This window comes from Myiozetetes cayanensis, unplaced genomic scaffold, assembly GCF_022539395.1.
Source record: "Myiozetetes cayanensis isolate MyiCay16 unplaced genomic scaffold, myiCay2020 scf6-25, whole genome shotgun sequence".
Taxonomy (NCBI): domain Eukaryota; kingdom Metazoa; phylum Chordata; class Aves; order Passeriformes; family Tyrannidae; genus Myiozetetes; species Myiozetetes cayanensis.
This window is the reverse complement of record NW_026087853.1, coordinates 54,117,045-54,140,670: the sequence shown is the minus strand read 5'-3', so window position 1 is coordinate 54,140,670 and position 23,626 is coordinate 54,117,045. Positions and strand designations below refer to the sequence as shown.

The 23,626-nt window shown below is 53.1% G+C and overlaps 3 protein-coding genes across 10 annotated transcripts in view; 2 read left to right on the top strand and 1 right to left on the bottom strand.

Moving 5' to 3' along the window:
- The window catches only part of MYRF (myelin regulatory factor), a 52,595-nt gene extending 34,080 nt beyond the window's left edge, over positions 1 to 18,515 (top strand). For 2 of the 3 annotated variants that reach the window (XM_050337134.1, XM_050337136.1), the window contains exons 8-27: positions 3,666 to 3,861; positions 4,594 to 4,670; positions 5,164 to 5,274; positions 5,521 to 5,611; positions 6,711 to 6,911; positions 7,667 to 7,775; positions 8,125 to 8,234; positions 8,752 to 8,912; positions 9,331 to 9,403; positions 9,971 to 10,059; positions 10,379 to 10,447; positions 10,982 to 11,062; positions 12,172 to 12,257; positions 12,409 to 12,570; positions 13,315 to 13,593; positions 13,683 to 13,770; positions 14,060 to 14,134; positions 14,282 to 14,384; positions 14,978 to 15,052; positions 15,246 to 18,515. In XM_050337134.1, coding sequence (XP_050193091.1) covers positions 3,666 to 3,861; positions 4,594 to 4,670; positions 5,164 to 5,274; positions 5,521 to 5,611; positions 6,711 to 6,911; positions 7,667 to 7,775; positions 8,125 to 8,234; positions 8,752 to 8,912; positions 9,331 to 9,403; positions 9,971 to 10,059; positions 10,379 to 10,447; positions 10,982 to 11,062; positions 12,172 to 12,257; positions 12,409 to 12,570; positions 13,315 to 13,593; positions 13,683 to 13,770; positions 14,060 to 14,134; positions 14,282 to 14,384; positions 14,978 to 15,052; positions 15,246 to 15,332 — 2,323 coding nt within the window. In that variant the 3' untranslated portion in view covers positions 15,333 to 18,515. The remainder of the gene's footprint in view (positions 1 to 3,665; positions 3,862 to 4,593; positions 4,671 to 5,163; positions 5,275 to 5,520; positions 5,612 to 6,710; positions 6,912 to 7,666; positions 7,776 to 8,124; positions 8,235 to 8,751; positions 8,913 to 9,330; positions 9,404 to 9,970; positions 10,060 to 10,378; positions 10,448 to 10,981; positions 11,063 to 12,171; positions 12,258 to 12,408; positions 12,571 to 13,314; positions 13,594 to 13,682; positions 13,771 to 14,059; positions 14,135 to 14,281; positions 14,385 to 14,977; positions 15,053 to 15,245) is intronic. The other variant, XM_050337137.1, reaches the window with a different exon arrangement.
- A 1,645-nt stretch (positions 18,516 to 20,160) lies between these two features.
- TMEM258 (transmembrane protein 258) lies at positions 20,161 to 21,021 on the bottom strand. 4 transcript variants are annotated; one of them, XM_050336745.1, is made up of 3 exons: positions 20,960 to 21,021; positions 20,574 to 20,683; positions 20,161 to 20,437 (listed from the first exon to the last, which is right to left on the bottom strand). In XM_050336745.1, exons 1-3 carry the CDS (start codon positions 20,960 to 20,962, stop codon positions 20,311 to 20,313), a joined length of 240 nt encoding a protein of 79 aa, XP_050192702.1. In that variant the 5' UTR covers positions 20,963 to 21,021; the 3' UTR covers positions 20,161 to 20,310. The 4 variants fall into 4 exon arrangements, with proteins under 4 accessions (XP_050192702.1, XP_050192704.1, XP_050192703.1 ...); XM_050336747.1 differs by having other exon boundaries at positions 20,935 to 20,990; XM_050336746.1 differs by lacking the exon at positions 20,960 to 21,021 and adding an exon at positions 20,907 to 20,944.
- On the top strand, positions 20,343 to 23,626 carry FEN1 (flap structure-specific endonuclease 1). Of its 3 annotated transcripts, none has more exons than XM_050336744.1 (2): positions 20,343 to 20,456; positions 21,776 to 23,626. In XM_050336744.1, exon 2 carries the CDS (start codon positions 21,777 to 21,779, stop codon positions 22,923 to 22,925), a length of 1,149 nt encoding a protein of 382 aa, XP_050192701.1. In that variant the 5' UTR covers positions 20,343 to 20,456; position 21,776; the 3' UTR covers positions 22,926 to 23,626. The 3 variants fall into 3 exon arrangements, with proteins under 3 accessions (XP_050192701.1, XP_050192699.1, XP_050192698.1); XM_050336742.1 differs by lacking the exon at positions 20,343 to 20,456 and adding an exon at positions 21,069 to 21,124; XM_050336741.1 differs by lacking the exon at positions 20,343 to 20,456 and adding an exon at positions 21,181 to 21,231.

Genomic DNA, 23,626 nt, shown 5'->3' with positions numbered 1-23,626 from the left:
ATCTCAGTTTCAGAAATTCTCCATTCCCACAGGTGGATTGACGGAGACAAATCCCACGATATTTCCTGGGCACAGGGAAGTTGCTGGAAAACTGCTACAACCCCAGCCCTGCTCTTTGGATCTTGGGATTGCTTCCCTAATCCCTGCTTTTGGGATTTAGGGCAAAAGCCAGAGCAAACCCACTCCTGGGGCTTTGAGGTCCATCATCCCGTTGTGTAAGGAATAAATTCCTTTGGAGTGACTCCATGGAATTTGAGGGAGCCATGTGGGCTTTGTTGTGGTGCCGGATTGGAGCACAATTAAGGGTTGAAGGTTGATTGATTCATTTTTAGGTCCAGTTTCCCTTCTCCATGATGAGCCAGGTGGCTCCAGGAGAGCTGGATCTACATCTCTTTTTACATGGAATGTCCCTTATTCTCCTGGAACAGCGTTTTTCCGGAATACTCCTTGAGAAGCACCAAAAATTCCCTCTTCCTTTCCTTCTTTAATGGGTTTTTTTTAGGTTGGTTAATCCAAATTTAGCAGGCAGGAATTGTCTCCTTCCTTTCTGCTTTCAGGTGTCCTCAGCAGTAGGAAGATCTCTTCCAGATCCATAATTGTTCCCACAATTTAGTTTTCCTTGGAGATCATAAAGCTAGGATCAGCTGTTCCTGCTCCAGTTTCTCCTGGAAGTTATTCCCCAGTCTCCATGTGCTGTTTGAGTTTCTTGGGATCCAGTGCTTTTCATAGTCTGAGGAGTGCAAATCATCTGAATTATCTGATTTTTCCTCTTCTTGATCCCAAGAAAAGAGTTCAGGAAGGAGGTGAAGGATGTGGGAAACTATCCAGGTTTTTACCAGATTCTCAGTAGCGATTCCAGGGGCAAAAAGTAGAGTTAAATGTAATTCCATGTTCTTTTGCACACAAAAAATGAGGTTCCACAGGGGGGTGGGATAGGGATTAGTTCCATTCCAGGCTCAGGTCTCAGGCTTTTCCAGGGAATCTTGAAGGAGCCACAAATCCCTGGATTAATTTTATGGATAATATATGATTTTTCTTTGACCCTTTGCACTGATTTTTGTGGGTTTGGATTCACTGAACCTTCCCAGGGATGAGCTGTTTTCCAGCAGCAGTGTCAAGGAGGCCTGGAACTGGGCGATTCCCTAATTTACTCCCTGGAGAAGGAGTCATTCATATCTCCCTGACAGCGGGCTCCGATAAATTCCAGCTCCCTCCTCCCTCTCCCAGGCTTGTTACAGCTTGAGGGAAAGCAGCTGGGAATAGTTCACCCCTCCATGGAAACATCTATATGCTGAGGCCCAGGGCCTTGGAATTCCCAGCTGGGAGACCAGGAATGTACTTTTCTCTTCCCGTCAAGCAAATGGTGCTTTCCATGGGGCTCCCACCCAGGGAGCTAATCCCAAGTTTTTGGGCCTTCACCCCTTGCTTGGGAGAACCGTCACGATAAACAGCTCCAAACTTGGCCTTGCTGGATCCTGGATCTCAGGGAGGGAATGGAGAGCCTGGGCTGTGGTCCAGACCTGCTGGATGTGTTTTGGGATAGGTGGCACAGGGTGATGGATTGTGGACATATCCCAGGAAGCTGGAGGAACCACATAAGGTGGATGCACAGGTGGGATTGGGTGGGAGAGATGACAGTGGTTCCTCTATCCCTGTGTTTGTGTCCTGGAAGTGAAAGAAGTTGGGGAATACATGGAATTAGTGAGTGGTCCTTGAATGAGGGGACTCCTGATATTCTGTTTGAGTTGAGATATTGGGGGATTGGGAAGGAAGGAGAGAAATTAGGGATTTTTGTGCCTTGGAGGAACAAAGTAAGGAATGTGAACATCCTGCTCGTGGCCAACATCCTAATACAATTCCCTGGGGGGAGTTTGTGACTCCTCACTCGGATCAGGAAAAACCTCCTCTCCCGTGATCCTGCCCTTCTGTCCTGCCTTAATCTACCTCTGCCAGTGGGAGTGTTTGGGATAAAGCAATCAATTTGATCCCAGACTTTTTATTCCTTACACTTTGCCCTCTGGCCCCTGTGCTCTTACTGGAAAAGGCTTTGGCTGTTCCCAGGACATGGGTTTGTCAGTGGCTGATGTCATCCCTAATCCCAGGAACTGCTTCTCCCTTGAGATCTCCCACTTTTCCTTCTCCTGCCACCCTATTCCCATTCAGAGAGCCAGGAATACCCTGCCTGGGAGCAGCTCCTCAGCTCAGCCAGAAGTGCTGGAGATCCCTCTGGAAAGAAGTGTCTTCCCTCCCATCAATCCCAGCATGGGCATTTGGGGAATGCACCAGCCACAGCCACCAGGAAAATGGCAAAGTCAGTGAATAGGAGCCTCTGGAAGGGGATTGTGGAAGACCAGGGTTTTCCAGGAGGCAGAGGAGGAGGAGCCCGCCCATCTCCCCTCTGTCAGCACATGTTTAGCAGCCATCGTTTTGGAAGTTTGGGAAGCATCTGTAGCTTGGAAGTTCGGACAGATGCTTCCTCTCCTTGGCTTTGCCTGTTAAGATACAGGGGGAATAGCGGTGAACACTCAGGAGCCAGGAATGGGATGAGTACGGAGGGTGCTCAGGCCAGCTCCAATGAGGAATATCCAGATGGAGAATCTGGGAGGAGGCCAAGGAATTCCTTTCATGCCTCTGGGCTAAGGCAGAACTCTGCTCCCACAGTCTGGTTTGTCTGTCCAGAGCAAAGTATGGCATTCCCAGGTCCCTGGGGTGTAAGGAGGGAGTAGTTATTCATGGCCATCCCAGGATTACTCCTGGCAACCTGGAATCACGCTCAGGTCTCATCCACATTATCCACCCAGGTGTTCTGGGGGGAGAATGGCTTTATTCCAGAAAAAAGGAAGGAATACCAGGGCAGAATCCCTAATTTCTGCATCCCAGAGTCTGTCACATTCCTTACTGCCAGTCTGTCCACCTCCCCTCCCGTTGCTGAAGGCAGAAGTCAGGAGTGATTTGTTTTTTAGGGAAAAGTACTCCTTAATATCTCATATTAAGGATATGTCTCATATCCAAGGCTGGGCTGAGCTCCCCCTTTACCTCATCCTTAATTCTGTTCTGTGGGATGAGAGGCAGCTCCTTCCCCCCTTCTGAGGGCCCACCAACCCAGGTCTGGGATTTTTGGATGGTGAGGAAAAGGCCGCATATTTCCCTCATTCCCATGGAAACCAACCCATTAAGGAGATGTAGATTAAACCTTTCCAGCTGGTGTGTGTCCATGGAGCAGCCAGGACGCCTCCTCCTCCTCCTCCTCCTCCTCCTCCTCCTCCTCCTCTGTGGCCACTGGAGCAGGCGGTGGTGGTTTCTGCAGGAATTTGGGACACAGGCACATCCTGGTAGCAGGGCTGGTGCAGTAGACACTGAGAATGCCACAGGATGTGGAACACCCCCAGGTCAGCCTGAGCTGCTTCTCCCAGCATTAAGGGGATTCTCCAGGCTTTGGGAAGGCTGTGGAGCTTGGTATCTCCATATTCCTTCCCAGTGGAAGAACTGTAGGACAGTTTGGGTTGGAAGGGACCTTATGGATGATCCAGTGCCAATCCATTGCCCAGGTTGCTCCAAGCCCCATCCAACCTGGCCAAGAACACTTCCAGGGATGGGATATCCACAAATTTCCCTGGGAAACCTTTGGATCCCCTCCTGGCCTCACTGCTGCTCCCTTTTCCCAGCCCGATGCTCACGTACCGCGTGGACGCCGACAAGGGATTCAACTTCTCCGTGGGGGATGACGCCTTCGTGTGCCAGAAGAAGAACCACTTCCAGGTCACGGTGTACATTGGAATGCTGGGAGATCCCAAGTATGTGAAGACCCCTGAGGGCCTGAAACCCCTCGAGTGCTTCTATCTGAAGCTGCATGGAGTGAAGGTGAGCAGGAGCTGAAGGTGAGAGTGAATCCAACTAGGAGAAGGAGGGGCTTGGAATGCAGCCTTGAAGGGGGATGTGTGGAACCGTGGAATCACTGAGGCTGGAAAAGCCCTTTAGGATCATTGAGTCCAAACTGTTCCCCCAGCACTGCCAAGGCCACCCCAAACCATGTCCCCAGGTGCCACATCCATATGGATTTAAAATGCCTCCAGGAATGGGGAATCCACCACCTGAACCTGTTCCAATGACCACCCTTTCCATGAAGGAATTTTCCCTAATATCCAGTCTAAAAATCCCCTGAGCCACTGGAATACAGGTCCTAAGATGTGTGGGAGAGATGAGAATGGTTCCTCTATCCTGGTGTTTGTATCCTGGAAGTGAAAGAAGTTGGGGAATACATGGAATTAGTGAGTGGTCCTTGAATGAGGGGTCTCCCGATGCTCTGTTTTAGTTGAGATGTTGGGGAATTGGGCAGTGACACTCAGTCACTGCCTGGGCATTTCAGGGCTGGCTGTCTCTCACCTTTGATTCCAGAGGTACATGGCAACTTTGGGAAGATCCTTCCACCCTCGACTTTCCCCCTTCCAAGGGCGATTCCCATGTTTGGGCAGTGCCCACGCTCTGGGTTGTACCAAGTCATGGGAAGGTGGGCGGAGAGCTGGGAAGGAGGAGGTGGGAATGGGAAGGTAGGTCTCTGTGCCCTGTGTCACATTCCCAAATTCTTATCTCCAGCTCGAGGCCCTGAACCAATCCATCAATATCGAGCAGTCGCAGTCAGATCGCAGCAAACGGCCCTTCAACCCCGTCACGTGAGTGTGTCTGTGTGGGAACCAGCATCCCGTGTTTCCAGGGAATAACAGCGTGAGAAGGTGGGGAAAGGGGCAAAGTCCACTGGGTGGTTGCCACACTCTCCAGTTCTCCCCTGTTTTCCTCTCTTCACATTCCCAACTCTGTGCCCAGTTCACAGACCTGCTGTGCTGGAGTAGGCCAGGAGATGGCCATTCCCAAAAAACCCTCCTCTCCGGGTTCAGGCTCCGACCTTTCCACACCTGGTTCCTCAGAGCACCCTCAGGGCATGTGGGAACCTGTTGCAGATACCAAGGTTGGGCCAGTGTCCAGTAGACCGTTGGGAATGATCCAGTAGACTGAGAGCATGTTGGGAACTTGGGCTCTGCAAGGTATAGGAAAACTGGATACCTTCCCACTTTTTGCATGTCCTTAGGCAGAGGAGCAGGAAGAAATAGGCAGCATTCCCAGATAGGCACCATCCTCACTCAGTCCTCTGTTTTTCTTCCCTTCCAGGGTCAACCTGCCCCCGGAGCAGGTCACCAAGGTCACCGTGGGGCGACTGCACTTCAGTGAGACCACGGCCAACAACATGCGGAAGAAGGGCAAACCCAACCCAGACCAGAGGTGAGGGCTCTGGAATATCCTAAGCGTCCCATGGATCTGCCTCTTCCTGGCCCAGGAAGTACATCCAGAGGGAGGAGGACATGGGGGACAAGACCTGGATTGGCCATCCTTGGGCACAAGAAGGGTCTGCCTTCTCTGTGGGGAGCACAAGGGGAGGGGATGTTCTGAGCCCACCATGGTGTTCCAAAGGGGATGGAGATCCAGAACTTTTCCCAGCATGTTTCCCTAACTTTTCTCCCTTCCCAGGTACTTCATGCTGGTGGTGGCCCTGCAGGCACATGCCCAGAACCAGAACTACACACTCGCTGCCCACATTTCCGAGCGGATCATCGTCCGGGTAAATCCCTGTCTCCTCCCTCTGGCGCCCCACAGTCTTGCTGGCCCATCTTCCACCTTCCAAAAATCTGTGGATGTGGCACTTGAGGTGGTGGTTCGGTGGTGAACGTGGGATGGTTAGACTAGATGATTTTAGAGGGCTTTTCCAGCCTCGTTCTCCCACTTTCCCCCCCTTCTCCAAACTCCTCCTGCATTGTTTGTAGCATTCCAAGTCCACATCTGGGTTCGGGCTCCAGCCTTTCTACACCTGCTTCCTCAGGGAACCTGTGGCAGATTCCAAGGTTGGAGCAGTGTCCAGTAGACTGTTGGGAATTAGGGAAGAGTGCAGCTGGGACTCTGCAGCAGGGACAAGCATTTCAGGTGCAGGAAAACTGGGTACTTTCCCACCTCTTACATGTCCTAAGGAAGAGGGGCAGGAACAGGCACCATTCCCAGACTTTCCCAGGGTTTTGCTGGAGCACTCAGCTCTGAGACATGAAGACAGGGAATAAAACCTAAACAGAGACCTCAGAATCTGCAGACAAGAATTCCATGATGGATTATGCTACTTCCAGGATTCCCAGCAGGGAATTGCAGGCAACTCAGCTCAACCTGCACATGGGTCACAGAACCCCACAGAATTTGGGAGGCAGGAGCATCATCCACATCACTTGGTCACCTGCTGTCCTGGAACAGCTCTGGGATAACAGCTCTAAGGAAGCAAAGATATTCCTTTAGGAGAGGAGCAGGAATAGCCTTGGTTCCTCGGGCCAGCAGGTGAATGCCAAGGCTGCCAGGATGGGCTGGGATCCATGCCCAGATCCATTCCCAGTGGATCCCTGCCATGCCACTCTGCCTTGTGCTGTGCAAAGCTCTGTATGGCACCTCTGTGACCCTCCTTGTCCTCTCCTGGCTCTGTCCTCCCACCTATTCCCTGCTGACCCTCCTGTGGGGCTGGCACTGTAATTCCATGTGCTGCAGGCTGGAGGGAGCCCAGGGACCTCACAGACAGTTCATCCCCAAAACCCCCTCCCACTTCTCAGGCAAACATCCCCAAGATCTCTGCTTCCCAGTGCTCCTTTCCCTGCTTTTTCAGCCCCTGCTTTCCTGCTTTTCTGCAGGCTTCCAACCCGGGCCAGTTTGAGAGCGACAGTGACGTGCTGTGGCAGCGGGCGCAGCTCCCGGACACCGTGTTCCACCACGGCCGCGTCGGGATCAACACGGACCGCCCCGATGAGGCCCTGGTGGTCCATGGGAATGTGAAGATCATGGGCTCCCTCATGCACCCATCGGATGTCCGGGTGAAGGAGGACATCCAGGAGGTGAGACCTTGGAAAACAGGGTGGGGTCTGGGGTGAAGGTACACCATGGGAAACGGGAATGTCGTCCTGAGCCTGTTTCCATCGAATCCTAATGGATAATGTGAGCTCCTGTGGGAGTCCAACTCTAGGCCTACAGGAGTTGGACTCAATGATCCTTATGGGCCTTGTGCAGCTCAGGATATTCCATGATCAGGTGACTGTTGATCAGATGGGAAGTGCCTTAGAATTCCTTCTGTCCCAGACACAGCCTGTCCACCATGTCCTAGGGAATACTGACTCCCCCAGTGTCTCCCAGAACTGACTCCCCCAGAACTGGCAAACACAGTCAGAAAACAGTCAGAAAAAAGGTGGAAAGCAGTTAGAAAATACATGAGAACAGGTGACTATGGCAGGCACCATCCTGGGCCTTGCCAGAGGGCTCTGCTCTGAATTCCTGTCAGCTGGATTTGCCTGTCCAGAAAAGCTGGATACATTCACGCCACATATTTTCAGGAACTGCCTCCACTCTGTATCTGTTCCTGCAATGAGACTCACTCTCTCTTCCTGGCTTCCCTACCCCAGGAATTTATCCAGTGACCAGAACTGGAGATTAATCCCAGTGCTGGTGCTGTTTGTCCCAGTGACTGCTCCAAGCAAGATTCCAGTCTCCCACAGGAATTCCCATGAGCCACAATGGGTTTTCCTGCCTGGACTCATGGGGGGATTTAAGAAGCAACACTCCCTTGAGGAGTTCCGTGTGCCTGTTTTTTTCCCAGGTGGACACCACGGAGCAGCTGAAGCGAATCTCCCGAATGCGACTGGTGCACTACAACTACAAGCCAGAGTTTGCGGCCACGGTGGGGATGGACAACACCTCTGAGACAGGTATATCCCACAGGAATATGCCTCTGAGGCAGGAATGTCCCACAGGAATTCCCTACCTTTCGTAGGGGCTGTATCTAGTTCTGCCCTGTGTGTGAGGTGGGCAAGAGGGGGGCTCTCACCTCTGGAATTAAGGAATCCGATGAAATTCCCTCCTTAGTGAGCGGGAGAGAAGGTGGCACTTCCTACAGGGAAGAAGTTTCTCCAGGTATCCACCTCTCTTTGGGAGTACAGGTAGATCCCACAGTGGGTTGATGATCCCTGTCCATGGAATTTGGGGATAAGTAGGTGGGATGGGCCCTTCACCTTCCCACTTTCACCCCCTCCCCGTGCTCTCTCCATGTGTCCCCAGGTGTTATTGCTCAGGAAGTGAAGGAAATCCTCCCGGAAGCTGTGAAGAATACCGGGGACCTGGTCTTTTCTAATGGGAAGACCCTGGAGAACTTCTTGGTGGTGAACAAGGTTGGTGGCAGCCGGGAGGCTGGGGAGCCCAGCTCCAGGAGATCGGTATGGAATGTGGTGCCTGGAAAATGCTCCTGGCATCACCCAGATGAGTTTCAGGCCTGGCTGCAGTTCCAGAAGTCGGGAACAGCCCTGGGTGGGTGTTGGACCTGAGCAGGGAGGGAAATTTGGCAGCATCTCCCCCGAAAGGGCCCCTCTTGGCAGCTTCCTGCAGGGAGTCTCCCGGTCCTAATCTCCCCTTTCTGGATAAGATAAGGTGCTCATGTCAAGATAAGCCAGAGCACCTGGTCTCCTTACCTTTCCCAACCTATCTGCTGCTCTGGGAATCACCTCCCATGCCCCACGTGGATGGGGACAGTCTCCCTTGTCACACCCAGAGGGTTGGGGAGATCCAGATGGTCTGTGCCGGGTGACTCCTGTAGCCTTTCCCGTGGGACATGGTGTGGGAGAGCAGTCAGGGCAGCCACATCCAAGTGTTCCTCCGGCTGTCAGGCCACTCATCCTGATTCCCTGGCAGGAGCGGATCTTCATGGAGAACGTGGGGGCTGTGAAGGAGCTGTGCAAGCTGACGGACAACCTGGAGACCCGGATCGATGAGCTGGAAAGGTGGAGCCACAAGCTGGCCAAGCTCAAGAGACTGGACAGCATGAAGTCCACTGTGAGCTCCGGAGCCTTCAGGTGCAGCTGGAGTCAAGGAATGGCCCCTTGGATCCCAGGAAGTTCCCAGTGGCAGCTTGGATTGGGAAGTGGGAGATGGGGAGGGTGGTGGGATGTTGGCTCGTGTCACTTGGGGTTTAAGGAGCTTGAGGCTGGGGAGGTTTGACATTCCCAAAAACATGGAATTGTCTCCAATTCCAATTGTCTGCCATTTTCTCATGGCAAAGAGTTTCCCGTGCTTCCAAAATCCTCCATCCTGACCCTGCTTATGCAGGTTTTGGGGCAGAACTGGGGCTCTCTGGCAAAGCCCCCAAAGGGTTTGGGACTGTCTTGCCACACAGAGGGTTTGTTCCCTACTGGAAAATCCCATTTTTCCCTGGGAATGGCTTGGAGAGCAATCTCTGCCCAGCTCAGCTCCATTCCTCCTTTTTCCTTGCAGCCAAACAGGGAGCCAGTTCAGCCGAGCGGGAAGTGTTCCCCACAAAAAGAGACCCCACAAAGTGGCCACCAAGGTAAGGGATGGATCCCAAAGGAGCAGTGCCGGGTGGCAGGAGCTGGGAGGGCTCATCCTGGAGACAAGGAGGATCAGGGGGCCGTTAACCCTTTCCACAGTTCCCTAACAGGAGGGTGGAGCCGGGTGGGATTGAGGGAATCTGCTCCCAGGTGACAGGATGAGAGGAAATGGCCTCATGTTGCACCAGGGGAGATTTAAGTCGGATATCCAGGGAAATTCCTTCATGGAAAGGGTTGTCCAGCTCTGGCACAAGCTCCAGTGGTAGAGTCCCCATCCCTGGAGGGATTTAAAATCCCTGTGGATGTGGCACTCGGGGACGTGGTTTCGTGGTGCCTATGGAGTGGTTGGACTCTGTGATCCTAGAGGGCTTTTCCAACCTTAGTGATTCCATGACACTCCTTTTGTCTGTGTCTAATGGGGGTGTTAAATGGCTTCTGAACTGGGGGGAGTTCAGGATTTCCAGGGAGCAGGAAGAGAGCTCGGGATGGGCTGGGGGAGGTCCGTGGGAGCAATCTGAGCTGATTCAAGGGTTCCTGAGCTGGTCCAGGGGTTTTTCTCCTTGCAGTCTCCGTCGGTTGTCCCGGAACAGGCCTGCATCAGCCAGCGCTTCCTGCAGGGCACCATCATTGCCCTGGTCATCATCATGGCATTCAGGTGATTCCTAAGGCCTGGGATGATCCTCCTCCCTTGTCTCCCTCAGGTTGATCTATCTGGGCTGTGCCAGCCATGGGGGGTGCAGTGAGGGGCTTTTTCCATGGAATCCTGGAATGCTTTGTGTTGGAAGGGACCTTAAAACTCAACCAGTTCCAACATGGACACCTTCCAGTATCCCAGATTGCTCCAACCTGGCCTTGGATGCTTCCAGGGAGGGAGCAGCCATCTTTCATGGGTTGGAATCCCTTGGAAGCAGATTTATTCTGTGACATACCCCTGCTCCATGTCCCTCCTCAGCTTTTCCCTCTCTCTTTTCCAGTGTCGTGTCCATGTCCACACTGTACGTGCTGAGCCTGCGCAGTGAGGAGGATCTCGTGGATATCGACGGGTGGGTATTTTTGGGAACCGCTGAGAAGGGATGAGGGGCCCTGGGAGAGGCTGAAGTACAAAAACCAGATGCCCTGGTGTTGTGGAGCACAATTCCAGAGGGGCAAACCCAACCTGACATGTGCACACAGCCCAGTCCGGTGTTGGTTGAATTATCTGGAGCGAGAAATGAGGAATAGAGAAGGAAAAGGGAATACCCTGTTTGGCTGCTCACAAATCCACTCGTGGCCAGGCTTGGATGTTCCTTGGATGCCTCCGGCCTCATCCCGCTGGTTCAGTCGGACTGGACCAGCTTTGGGAGCTCCTGTGACCTGATAAGAGTCTCTTTTTCTCTCCCTCTTTTCCCTGTCCCATTTTTCTCCCTCCTCTCCTGCTTCCATCTCCTCATCCAACCCATTTTCCTTCCACTTTATCTTTGATTTTCCCCATTTTTGTCTTTTCCTTCCTCTTATTGTCCATATCTTCTTTCATTCCATGTCCTCTTGGGCATCTTCCCACTTTTCCTCTTCTCCTTGTGTCCCTCACTGTCCTGTAGCTCTTTTGCTGTGCCCACTGCCTGTCTCCTGGCCCTCTTCCGGCACGGGGGTCCCAGAATTCCGATCGCTCTGTGTCCACGGTATGTGACTGTTTCATTATCCGGTTATTCCTTCTCTTCATTCCTCTTTTTTTTTCCTGCCATCTGCATCCTAGGAGACCGAAAAACTGAAGCAAAACTGAAAGCAGAGAAATGGATATGAGACTTCAGTGGGATTCCAGGAGGAAGGATTGTGGGCCCTGTTAGGCAGGGGAAATTAGGGTTAGGAGATGGAAAAATCAATTCATTCAAGGTTAAATAAGGAAATTACATCCTGCAAGTAAAGCAAGATAAAGCCACACATGGAAAAGGTCGATGAGGCAGTGGAAGGACATGAGGGATAAGGGTTAGGTTTCGATGGGATGAAGGTGAAGCTCCACATTCCATCCAGGCGTCTGGCATTGAGTCTCCTTTCACCTGGAAAAGAAGTCCCTGGAATAAAATAAATCTTGCAGGGAACAAAGTGGGGTTTTGATTTCGCCCAGGGTGGGAAGCTCTGTTAATCCCTGGGAAACCTGGAGTGGTGCTCGGGGACAGGTAAGATGTGGACACAGGTGCCCAAAAGCTCTGCAGACTTGGGAGAGAGATTTCCCTCCCCTTTCCCATCTCCCTTATCCTCAGCAGATGCCTGTGGTGTCCTCAGCTCAGGTCTTGGATAGCTGCAGTGAAACACCCAGACTTCCATGGAAGGAAGATTTGTGTTTCTAAAGAACAAGATGAGGAACAGACAGTCTCAGAGAGATGAGGGGCACTCTCCTTAGGGAATGTGACTGCTTGGAGCCTGTTGAGTCCCAAGAACCCAAACCCACCCAGGATATCACTATTGAGAGTGAAATCCACCCTGTTCCAGGATGATCTGGGAGTGCTGCTGCTGTCCTCTGAAGCAGCTGGGAATTGTCCTACTGTCCTTGCCAGACATGGGGCTGCCATAAAATTCCCTATGGATTTCTGAGCTCTCCTTGTTGTCTTCATGGCTTGTGTGCCTCTCTCCTGCCTTCCCTTTCCCAGATCATTCCACTCTGTCCTCCTCCGTGTATGCTGTTCCTCTGTGTCCCTCTTCCCATTATCTCGCTGCAGCCTCTTCTCTCCCGCACCTCCAAGCAGCACTGTGGTCCCAATCCAGGTTTTCACCACATCTTCCTGCGTTCTAGGTCAAGCCAGAACATTGACAAGACACAGACGGTGCAATCCACGGCCACGTCTGACGGAGCCGGCAGCAGGAGTCCCCCGGAGCACGGTGGGTGGTGGGTTGGGACTTGGGATGACCAGGGTGGTGTTGCCTTCCCCATCTCATCGTGCTGGGATGAGTCTGCTTTTGTGGAATGGGTGGTGGGACACTGGGTGCTACTCCTGTTTGGATCCCTTGAGTCATTCCCATATCCCTGCAGTCCCAGAGGACACACCTGGAGTATCCCTTGGCTCTCCTGGTCGCAGTGTCCTGGCCTGTTTCAGCCCTCCATGTTTTTCCATGTGCTGCTCCGCTGTTCCCACCGGCATCTCCTCCATTGTCCCCTTGGAGACCAGCCCCACTCACGGCACCAACAGGACAGGTGAGGGCGATCCCAGATTCCCATAGGTAGTGGGACACCTGCAAGGTTTGTGTGACATCCTTATATCTCACCTCCTGCTCCCTGTGGGAAGGTCTCCTCCATCTCCTCCAGGATGAACTGTTCCAGCTCCCTCTCCCCACACCTTCCCTCTAGATCCTTCCTCATCCTTTTTCCCCCCCTCTGGAAGCTCTCTAATGGCTTTATATCCTTCTATTTATATCCTTTATATCTTCCATATATCCTTTATACTATATAGATATCCTTTATATACTTATCCTTCATATCCTTCTCTGCTCATGTGCACAGTTCAGACATCCCTGATCCTGCTGCCAGGGGTAAGTTGGGGCTGGAAAGGATTTGGAGCTTCCCGCTTTTCCAACACAAAGTCTCGAGAAGCTCCTCCAGGCTCAACTCACCTGAGCAGCCCTACCTTGAGGTGTGACCTTATTCCCTCTTCATTCCATCCCTGCCACCATCAGGCACAGAGAGAATGGAATCACAAAATCCTGGAAGGATTTGGATGGAAGGGACCTTAAAGCTCATCCCATTCCATGGGCACCTTCCACTAGACCAGGTTGCCCCAAGGCCCGCTCAACCTGTATTTGAACATTTCCAGGGATGGGGCAGCCACAGCTTCCCAGAGCAACCTGGGTAATTCAGGAGGTGACATGGGGAGAGTGTGATCCTGGTGCTCCCACCTGCTCCCAGCCTCTCAGTACAACCTTCTCTCCCATTTTTCTGCAGACCAAAGCCAGACCTCCCTCCTTCCAGCAACAAACATCAAAGCCAAATCCAGGGGCATCACCGGGAAATCCTCCTCCTACTCCAAGTGGCCAAAGACTCCTGACAGGTCTCAGAGCTTCGGCAGCCCCAGTGCCAGCCCCTCCTCCCCCTTCTCCCACATCCAGGGCAAATCCAAGTACATCTCCAACCTCTCGCTCTCCCGCAGCAACTCCCGGCAGCAGCGCAGCCTCCGGCAGCCGGTGAGCGAGTGGGTCCGCATGGAGCATCCCAGCATGGATGGTACGTGGATCCCACCTCCTTTCCGTCCCAGCCTTCCTCCCTCAGGCGTTTCCAACTGTTCATAAACACGTTGTTCCCCCCTCCAACAGGCCCAAGCCCAGTGCTGGAATCCATCCGGATCCTGGAGATCAACCTAGCCATCCATTCCCAGTACTGTGCCGCTTCCGACGCCTGCAGGTGAGCAGGAGGGGTTGGCTGGTGGCACTTTGGTGGCAGCAGCACCGTGGGAAGAAGTAAATGGGCAAATCTTGAAGTTTTTCCAAGATTTCCTTGGGTGTTTTCTGCCATCACCTCGTGGCACCTCACACCACTCTGTGCGAATTGGAACTGATGCCCCCAGTGCTTCCCTCAGGGAAAGTGTTTGGCAGTGGTTCATCCTTGGCAAGATCTCCTGTGTGAGTTCTCAGCCCAACAGGGATTTTGGGTCTTATCCCAGCCTTCCCAGAGCCTCTCTCTGTGTTCCCAGGACTGGAAACTTCAGCTTCCGCATCCCTGTGAACCAGCAGACGGCCGTGGACACCAACCTGACCCTGGAGATGAAGTGAGTGGACAGGGATCCAAAGGAACATCCTTTGGGTGTTCCAGTGCCCCCAGAGGGGCTGGACACTGATGTGGCCATGGTGTCTCCCTGGGGAAGGGGCAGTGGATGTTCCCCCTTCCAAGCTCTCATTGTGTCCTCTCATCCCAGCTCCTCCTCCGCTGTGTCCATCTCCCTTTGTGGCCTTGTTTCCAGTGATCCCTGCCAAGATGCTGTGAGCAGGAACAGCTCCATGGATACTGTGGATGTACAGGTAAGGAGAAGGGAACAGCTCACAGTCAGCCCAACACACCACCCATGGGCAGCACAGGAGTTTCTGGAGGGAATTAACATGGAATCATTTAGGTTGGACAAGCCCTTCAAGATCATGGGGTCCAACCATCCCCCCAGTACTGCCAAGGCCACCCCAAATCATGTCCCCAAGTGCCATATCTAGACAAATTTTAAATTCCTCCAAAGACGGCGACTCCACCGCTGGAGCCTGTTCCAACACTCGAAAACCTGCTCCATGAAAGAATTTTCCCAGATATCCATGCTGAACCTCCTCTGGCACAAATTGAGGCCGTTTCCTCTTGTCCTGTCCCTTGTTCCCAGAGAGCAGAGCACAGCCCCACCTGGCTCCACCCTCCTGTCAAGGAGTTGTAGGGAATGAGAAGGTCCCCCTGATCCTCCTTTTCTCCAGGATGAGCCCTCCCTGCCCCAGCTCCCTCAGCCGCTCCTCATCCCATTTGTTCTCCGGGAAACCTCCGTGGGGTCACTCAAGAGCCCAAGGCCATGTATTCCCTCCTCAGAACATCCCTATGCTCATCCCTGATCTTGTCCCAGCTATTCCCCTTCCTTCCCCAGGACACCACGCACCGCTGGCCTCTGGTGATGATGTCTTTCCAGGAGTTTTCCTACCACTTCCGAGTCGCACAGCCGGTGAGTGTCACCAGCTGCTCCTCCTTCATCTTGCCTTGTGGGAGGAAAGAAATGTGGGGTTGTGGCAGGCTTGGCAGCCACGTGGCACCACCACTTTGGGTAGTGGAGGGATGATTTTTCCAGCCCGTAATCCAGGCAGAATTCCCTCCTTGGCATCCTGGCCCTGTCTGTAAGCTTCTTTTCCCATTCCCAGGGCCAAGCCGACTGCGGCACTTCCCCGGAGCAGCTGGGCCAGCTCTTCACTGACTATTACTTCCAGTTTTACTGGCTCTGTGAGTGATTCCCGGGAGCACCAGTGCCCTCTGCTTGGAGACAGGAGGGGGACTGGTGCCACTGGGGAGCCTCCTGCATTCCCCAGCCCCGCCTCATCCCCGTGTCCTGTGGCAGCTCCGGAGCTGGAATGCTGGTGGCTGGTGACCCAGAGCACACACAGGACCTAAAACCCATCACCTGCCCCGTGGTGGCTTCAGGGGTGACCTTGCGCCCATTCCCACTATCCCATGTCGCTCTCCTTTCCCTCACGGAGACCTGTGTGTCCTCCATCGCTTCTCCCTCCCCTTCCAACACTGGATTTGGAAGCATCACACTGGCCACATCCCAAAGGGATGCTCCTTCCATGGATCTCCTGGTGCTCCCAGATGTCCCACGTCAGTTCTTCACAACGCTGGAATTGCTTCAACACTGGAGCCTTTTCCAAGGGGTTTGGCCTTTGGAAGAGAGGGCTGTGCCTGGACATACTGGAAGTCGTACACTGGAGTTGCTGTTCCTTTTAGTTGGCCCAGGGCCACTTCCCACAGACCCCCTGGAGGCCCCCGGACTTGCCAATGGACACGTTCCCCTTGGAACAACCCAAGAAAGAGCAGCTTCCGCATCATTTCCCCCCTTCCCTTGTGCTTTTAAATCCCACCAGATCCAGGTCTGGATGGATAAAACTCCCACTAAAGCCACTGCTGAGGCCACACCACACGTGGGGACACTTGGCATCAACCCAGGGGTGACAAATAACTGGGATTCTCCCATACTGAGTGTTGTGGGATCTGTTTTTATCCATTTGAAAGCAGCGTGTGGAGCTGCCTGGTCGGCTCTCAAGCCAACACCAACCCCTGCCCAGATGTGCAGGACAGAGACTGCTGGAAAATCCTGGAGTGCCCTGCATAGCAAGGCTGAGTCCCTGGGAACATGAGGATCTGTGCCAGGGCAGGATCTCTGCCTCGGGAGAGGGTGGTGGTCTCCCAAAAAGTGGGAATGGCAGGGGCTCCAAGCTGTCCCTGCCCTCCCAGAGCACTTGTGTTGGGGGTATTTTGGAATATGTTACTGTTACAAGTCCTTAACTTGCTAAACTACTGAGTTCTTTGGGGTTTTAAGCTGTAAAAAAAAAAAAAAAAATGGGAATTTCATCCAGTCCCCATTGAGCCACATGGGAAAGCCAAGTGGCTCCGTGTGCATCCCCCTCCCCATCCCTCTGCAGCCCCTCATGCTAAAAAGGAGTTATCTGCCTTCCTGGAGGCTCAGCCACTTCCAGGTTATTCCAAGATGGATTTCCCTAAGGAAAACAGTGAGGGGGAAATGCCACATGCTGATCCTGTGGACACTTGAGAGCTGTTTCGGAAAAACAGGATGGTTTTTATGTAGGTAAAGTGATGGTTCCTGTGGATGTCTGTTTTTGTCTCTTGTCATCCACCTCCTGAGCTTATCCCAGCAAAGCAGTCCTAAAATTCCTTGTTGGAGTTGGTGATTTCCAAGTCGGGGGTTTAGGCCTGGAAGCAGCAAACACTGAATTACACAGTTATTAAAATTCACTGGATCCTGGGAAGCAGGAAATAGTGGGTGAGCAGGGAATTCTGAGCAGCCAAGCAATCAGAAAACCCAATTTTGGGAAGCTCAGTGGGATAAGAAGACACCCCAAGGCTTGGGAATAGCTGAGCACAAGGAGGTCAGCTCTGTGCTCAGCAGGATTTTCTGTTTCTCCCTCAAATCCTGAAGGAAACACCTGGATGTAGCTTAGAGCTCTTCCCCCCACCCTCCCTGAGGGACTTGTCCTGGCTTTAAGCTGGGAAGTGAATTCCCTGGCAGGTTTTTTGTCCCCTTGGCAATCAATGGCCCAGGCTGGCACGCCCTTCCTCAGGTGAGTGATGCTGAGCTGAGATAAATGTCCCTTGGAAGAGGAAACAGGGAATGTTGGGAGGGCCAGAGCCTGCAATCACCCCCTCAAATCCCCTCTCCAAGACTTCCCAGTACATCCCACCCCACTCCTAAGGGAAGGAATCAATCAGTGGTGGCCCAGGAGGAGTTGGAATCTCTTAGGTGTCCCCATGATGCTCATCCATGGGATTTAGTGGGATTCCCAGCAAACCAAGTGCCTGGGGGCTTGGAAACATCTCTGGGGCCTTTTTCCTTTTGAAACAGCCCCAGGGAACAGGGTTTCCCCATGTATTTGTCAAAAACTGGGGCTTAACTGGGATGAGGCAACTCCTGGAGTGCCAAGGCTGGCCCTGGCCACACGGAGCCAGCAGCAATCCCTGGGAGCAAGAGAGGACCGGGATTCAGGATGAAGTTTTTAGTGTCAATAGGATCTTATGTCTTAAGTGACACGGCTTTCCCAGATGAGCTGTGGATGCCCCATCCCTGGAAGCGTTCAAATCCAGGTTGGAGCAACCTGGGCTAGTGGAAGGTGTCCCTACCCATGGAACTGGCTGGGCTTTAAGGTCCCTTTCCACCCAAACCATTCCAGGATTCCATGTTAAAAATCATCAGCTGCTGCCCCCCGAGGCAGAAATGGGGTTTATAATTATAAAATTAAAATCAAGGAGTGATGGAATTGCTTGTAGGCCCGTGGAAACAGCTGTTTGTACGGATTTCTCCCCAAAACCAAATCTCTGCTCCTTCCCTGTCCCCAGTCAGTCCCAAGAGAGTTCACAATCAGGCTTTTCCCTGCGTGGGACAGAGGGAACTCTGAGCTTCTGTCTCTTTATCCAGAGACTTTCCTGGCAGGAAGGAAGACAAAAGGGTGGAAACTTGGGCTGTTTGGGAATTTGTTTCAAAAGCAAATTCCCAACTCTTCTGTCCTGCTATTGGAGCTTAAAGCCTGTAAATAGAGACTATGGCACCACTGGAAGACTTAAGGAAAAAAACCATCAAGTAAAGCACTAATTTGTTGGTTTAAACGTTGCTGCCACAGCTTTAATCACTGTATTTTGCCAGCCAGTTTGTAGAGTTACATTTGTAGCAGGTTATTCTTGATTCCTGGTTTTTATTTGTGGGGAACAAACGTGGTTTCCTTCTTTTCTTCCTGATTTATATTTATATTTTGCTGAATTTTGAGGGGTTGAGTCTCTGGATTCCCCCCCTTTTTTTTATTTTTTGTTTTGTTTTGTTTTGTTTGGCTTATTTAGACTTTGTTTTATGCTGGAGGTAAATGTGCCCATATGAATAAAATATATAAATACTGCTTTGTATCCAAGAATGGCTCCTGGTGCTTTCCTGCCTTCCCAGGGAATAATAGCAGGACGGAGGAAATGTTCTGCCTTTAATCAGTGGAGATCGTCCTCTATGGGGAACGTGCCACTGGCTGCCGCAAGAGAGGAGCCCCGAAGAGGAGATACAAGGACTCCCTGAAACAATCCCTCAGCCTTGGCCGTATTGATCACCACCATTGGTCTACCCTGGCCTCCAATCGGAAGGCCTGGAGACACACCATCTATAATGCTGCTGCTGCTTTTGAGAACACATGCAGGATCACTCTCGAGGAGAAAAGACAACACAGAAAGAATCGCATCTCATCAATATCACCTGGGGAGTCTTTCTGCTGTGCCTTCTGCAACCAGACTTGTCTATCTTGCATTGGCCTTTTTAGCCATCAGCGCGCTTGTAGCAAGCGTGGGTAGAGCCCTTCTCGGATCTTCGTTCGCGAAGCCTAGCCATGATGATGATGAATCAGTGGAAGTTTCTGGATGTGCCCAAACAGGGTCCAGTCAGGGTTGTTGGGGATAAAAAGGAGAAATTAGGAAGGGAAAAGAAATTAGGGAGAAGGAGAAAAATGGAGAAGGGAAAATAGAAAATGAAAAAGGAAGGTTAAAGAAAAGAAGGGAAAGGGGAAAAGACAGGTGGGAAAGAGAAAAAGGAAGAAGGAAAAAGGACAAAAAAAGGAGAAAGGAAGAGGAAAAAAACTGAAGAAAAAAGAGAAAAGGAAAAAAGGAGAAAGGAAGAAAAAGGAAAGAAAGGGGGAGGAAGGAAGGAAGGGGGGAGGGTGGATCCAGAAGGATCCACGAGTCCACAGAAGGAAATCTTCCTTTCTAAATAGGAAACTGGGGCTTGAATTTGTGTTTTGAAACTGGAATTGTTTGAAAGCTGGGCTAAAATTCCAATCTGCCATTAAAAATCCATAAATCAACTCCCTGTTTATAGAGCAGGCAGTTATTTCAGGAATTAATAAAGGGCACATCCAGCTCTTTGCTCTCACTGCTGAGCCATGAAACTCCTGGTTCAGGATGAGAGAATGCACAGCATTCCCAAAAAAGGGCGAGGGGATGCCATGGCAAGGAAGACTAAGGGATTAAGACCAGCTTTAGGATTTATTTCCCATAGACTGGCTGTACCAGGACACAAGGTGACACTGGAACTCTTCTGGCCACAAACAGCATGGAAATCTGGGATAACACCAGGCATATTCCAAGGCACGTGGACCTTGTGCCAACAGGGAGAAAAGGAGGATCAAGTTAGGACCTTCTGGCTTTCCACAGATCCCTGACAGGAGGTTGGAGCCAGGTGGGATCCGCCTCTTCTCCCAGGGAATAAGTGACAGGATGAGAGGAAACAGCCTCAAGCTGCACCAGGGGAGCTGTAAGTTGGATATGAGGGAGAAATTCCTACACAGAAGGGGTTGTCAAGTATTGGAACAAGCTCTACGGGTGGAGTGACTGTCCCTGGAGGGATTTAAAATCCCTGTGGATGTGGCACTTGGGGACAGGGGCTAGTGGTGGCAGGGGTGGGAGAACGGTTGGACTCCATGATCCTAAAGGGCTTTTCCTAAAACAATCCCATTACTCCTTCCAAGTGGTTTGGAAAATCCAGGTAAACGGAAACCTAAAAGACAAACCAGGAGTCCTGAGGCAGGTGTGTCACAGAGCCAGTTTTATTCAGGTGTCACACGCCACACCTGGTACAGGAGGGATTGTTGGTTTTGGGTTTTTTTTGGTTTTTTTTCGTGAAATACAAAAGAAATATAAAAAGAGCTTCCCAGGATCCCACGTCTGGAGGGTTCACACATAGATCCCAACCCAGAGCAGCAGGAACAGGACTCCGAAGCCCATGAAGAGCGAGGCCACCAACGAGATCAGCAGCTCCTTGTAGATGTCCCGCGTATACTTGGTGGATGTCACCTCGTAGCTGCACGACCGAGGTTAAGGTAATAATCTTAAGCAAGAGCAGGGGAGCCCGGGATGGGGGAGATAACCCGGGATCAGGAGGCAGAGAAGGGTTAAGGGGGACGCCCCGCCCGCGCCTGGCCCCGGCGGGGGGATACACGAAGAACCAGGCGGTGAAGAACATGCCGATGGCCAGCAGCACCACGGTGAGGTGCGGGAACACGGCCGGGTTCACCGGGCTGGTGTATCTGCTCATCGCCTCCAGCTCCTGCGGGGGACACGGGGGGGATTCGGCGGGGCCTGGATCAGGCCCTGCCCCCGCCCGCCGTGTCCCCCCTCCACGCTCACCATGTTGCCGTGTCCCCTCCCCGCTCACCATGTCCCCCCCCGCTCACCATGTCCCCCCCGCTCACCATGTCGCCGTGTTCCCCCCCGCTCACCATGTCCCCTCTGCCCCCCCGCTCACCATGTTCCCTCGCCCCCGCGCTCACCATGTCGCCGTGTCCCCCTCCCGCTCACCATGTTCCCCCGCCCCCGCGCTCACCATGTCGCCGCGTTCCCACCGCTTCCACGTCGGCCCCTTCCGGCGGAGGGCGGGGCGGAGGGGGCGGGCGGGGCGAGTGCGGCGGCTGCGTCCCCATTGGCTGGCGGCGCCTCCCGGCGGGCGTCGCGGCGCGAGCGCGGGAGCGGCGGCGGCCGAAGGGGGCGGGTAATGGCGGCTCTCGGCGGGGCCGTAACGGGGGTCGTGCGGGGAATGTGGGGGGTTCCGAGGGGTTAGTGGCAGCCGGGGGCGATGAGGACAGCCTGCAGAGAGGGGTAATGGCGCCTCGGAAAGACGGGGGAGGCTGAGGTGGGGGTAATTGCTGGGGTGGAACAGGGTAGGGGGCTACCGGGGGCTCTGAGGGGGTAATGGAAGCTGAGGGGGGGATAGAGGCAGCTGGAGAGGCTGAGGAGGGTCTGGGAGAGGGGGTAAAGGAGGCTTGGGGGAGGGGAAGAGAGGAGGGAAGAGGGTTAATAGGAGGCCTGGGGAGCCGGGAAGTAGGGAGGTGGGAATGGGGAGGTGATGCGGTTATAATGGTGGGCACAGAGAAATTTTAGGGAGCGGGATTGGGCTGGGAGAGGCTGCGGAAGGAAGGGGAGTAACGATGGGCTGAGATGGGGGGCTGACGGTGATGTGTGGGGGATGAGGGAGGGCTGAGGGCGGGACTGGGTTAACGGCTGAGGCTGGAATTGGGGTGATGGCACCACTGGGTGATGGCTTGCAGGGGAAGCAGCCCTCCCCTCTTGGCCCCCCCTTCCTTGGTGGCCCGACATTCCTCACGCAGAGCCCGCTCCCAGCATCCCCTTTCCTGTTCCCCAGGATGGGAATCCACGGCCTGGCCAAGCTCATTGCGGATGTGGCCCCTGGGGCCATCCGGGAGAACGACATCAAGTCGTACTTCGGGCGGAAGGTGGCCATCGACGCCTCCATGAGCATCTACCAGTTCCTGATTGCTGTGCGCCAGGGCGCCGACACGCTCCACAACGATGAGGGCGACACCACCAGCCACCTCATGGGCATGTTCTACCGCACCATCCGCATGGTGGAGAATGGCATCAAGCCTGTGTACGTGTTTGATGGGAAACCCCCGCAGCTGAAATCGGGGGAGTTGGCCAAGCGCACGGAGCGCCGGGCCGAGGCGGAAAAGCAGCTGCAGGAAGCACAGGAGGCCGGCGAGGAGGAGAATGTGGAGAAGTACAGCAAGAGGCTGGTCAAGGTGACTCCGCAGCACACCCAGGAGTGCAAGAAGCTGCTGGAGCTGATGGGGATTCCCTACGTGGAGGCGCCCGGAGAGGCAGAAGCTAGCTGCGCCGTGCTGGTGAAAGCCGGGAAGGTGTACGCGGCAGCCACGGAGGACATGGACTGCCTGACCTTCGGCAGCCCCGTGCTCATGCGGCACCTCACGGCCAGCGAGAACAAGAAGCTACCCATCCAGGAATTTCACCTGAACCGGATCCTGCAGGACCTGCAGCTCACCTGGGAGCAGTTTGTGGACCTGTGCATCCTGCTGGGCTGTGACTACTGCGCCAGCATCCGCGGCATCGGGCCCAAGCGCGCCGTGGAGCTCATCCGGGAGCACAAGTCCATCGAGAAGATCGTGCAGCAGCTTGACACCAAGAAGTACCCGCTACCCGAGAACTGGCCGCATAAGGAGGCCCAGAAGCTCTTTCTGGAGCCTGAGGTGGTGGATCCCGACACTGTGGAGCTGAAGTGGAGCGAGCCGGATGAGGAGCGGCTCGTGCAGTTCATGTGTGGGGAGAAGCAGTTCAGCGAGGAGCGGATCCGCAATGGCGTGAGGAGGCTGAGCAAGAGCCGCCAAGGCAGCACCCAGGGCCGCCTGGATGACTTCTTCAAGGTCACTGGTTCCATCAGCTCAGCCAAGCGGAAGGAGCCCGAGCCCAAGGGATCAACCAGGAAGAAAGCCAAGCCCAGCTCAAAGCCTAGCACTGCTGCAAAGGCTAAAAAGTAGAAATGATGGGGTTGGGTGCCCACAAACTGCTGGGATTGGGGGTTTTTGAGGGGCTTTTTTTTTTTTTTTGAGAGTTTTAGGCTAACGACAAGCAGTTAGTGCTAGAAAGGAATGGAGGAGGCTGGGAGAGGGGAGAGCTGGAGCAGCTTCTGGGCATAAACACTTCCAGAGTTAAGAATTCCAGCTGCAGAGCAAACCAGGGACGAATCAGATTAGCCCAATCCCTGCCATCCCAAAAGAGGTACGATGGGAGTGGAAGGCAAACTGGAATTGGGAAGGAGGCTTCAAATAATGAGGTAAAATTTTTTCTTTGATGGGAGTTTATTTAGGTTTTTCTTTCTCGTATTCACTTTCCTTATTTAAAATCTAGTTGTGATCCCAATTTCAGCCAAATCCTGGCCTGCTCTTAGTACACAATCCGAGGAAAGCTGGGCCTAGGCTGCAGCTCTCCCAGCCTGAATCTTGCTTAAAAATGTTTAAAAATAAAATTATCCAAGAGCCTAGAAAAGCAGCCTCTTCACTCCCTGAATTCCAGAGGCGTCATTCTGGTTGTGCACACTGACAGAAAAATTTCCAGGGCTGGAAATTAAAAGCTACAACCTTTTTTATTTCTTATTTAATTCTGTATTTTCTGTAGTTTTGTTACTTGTTGGAGCCACGTGCAGTGTTTTGTTTCTGGAATAAAATGCAAGAGCAAAGAC

Bases quoted from the DNA above. Each gene is read 5' to 3' on its own strand.
- TMEM258 (XM_050336745.1), bottom strand. The intron at 20,438-20,573 runs GTATCCCCCCGC...TCGGTCGTGCAG, and splicing joins TTCACCGCCTGGTTCTTCGT to CTACGAGGTGACATCCACCA.
- FEN1 (XM_050336741.1), top strand. From the start codon at position 21,209: ATGAGGACAGCCTGCAGAGAGGG. The intron at 21,232-21,775 runs GTAATGGCGCCT...CCTGTTCCCCAG, and splicing joins AGGACAGCCTGCAGAGAGGG to GATGGGAATCCACGGCCTGG.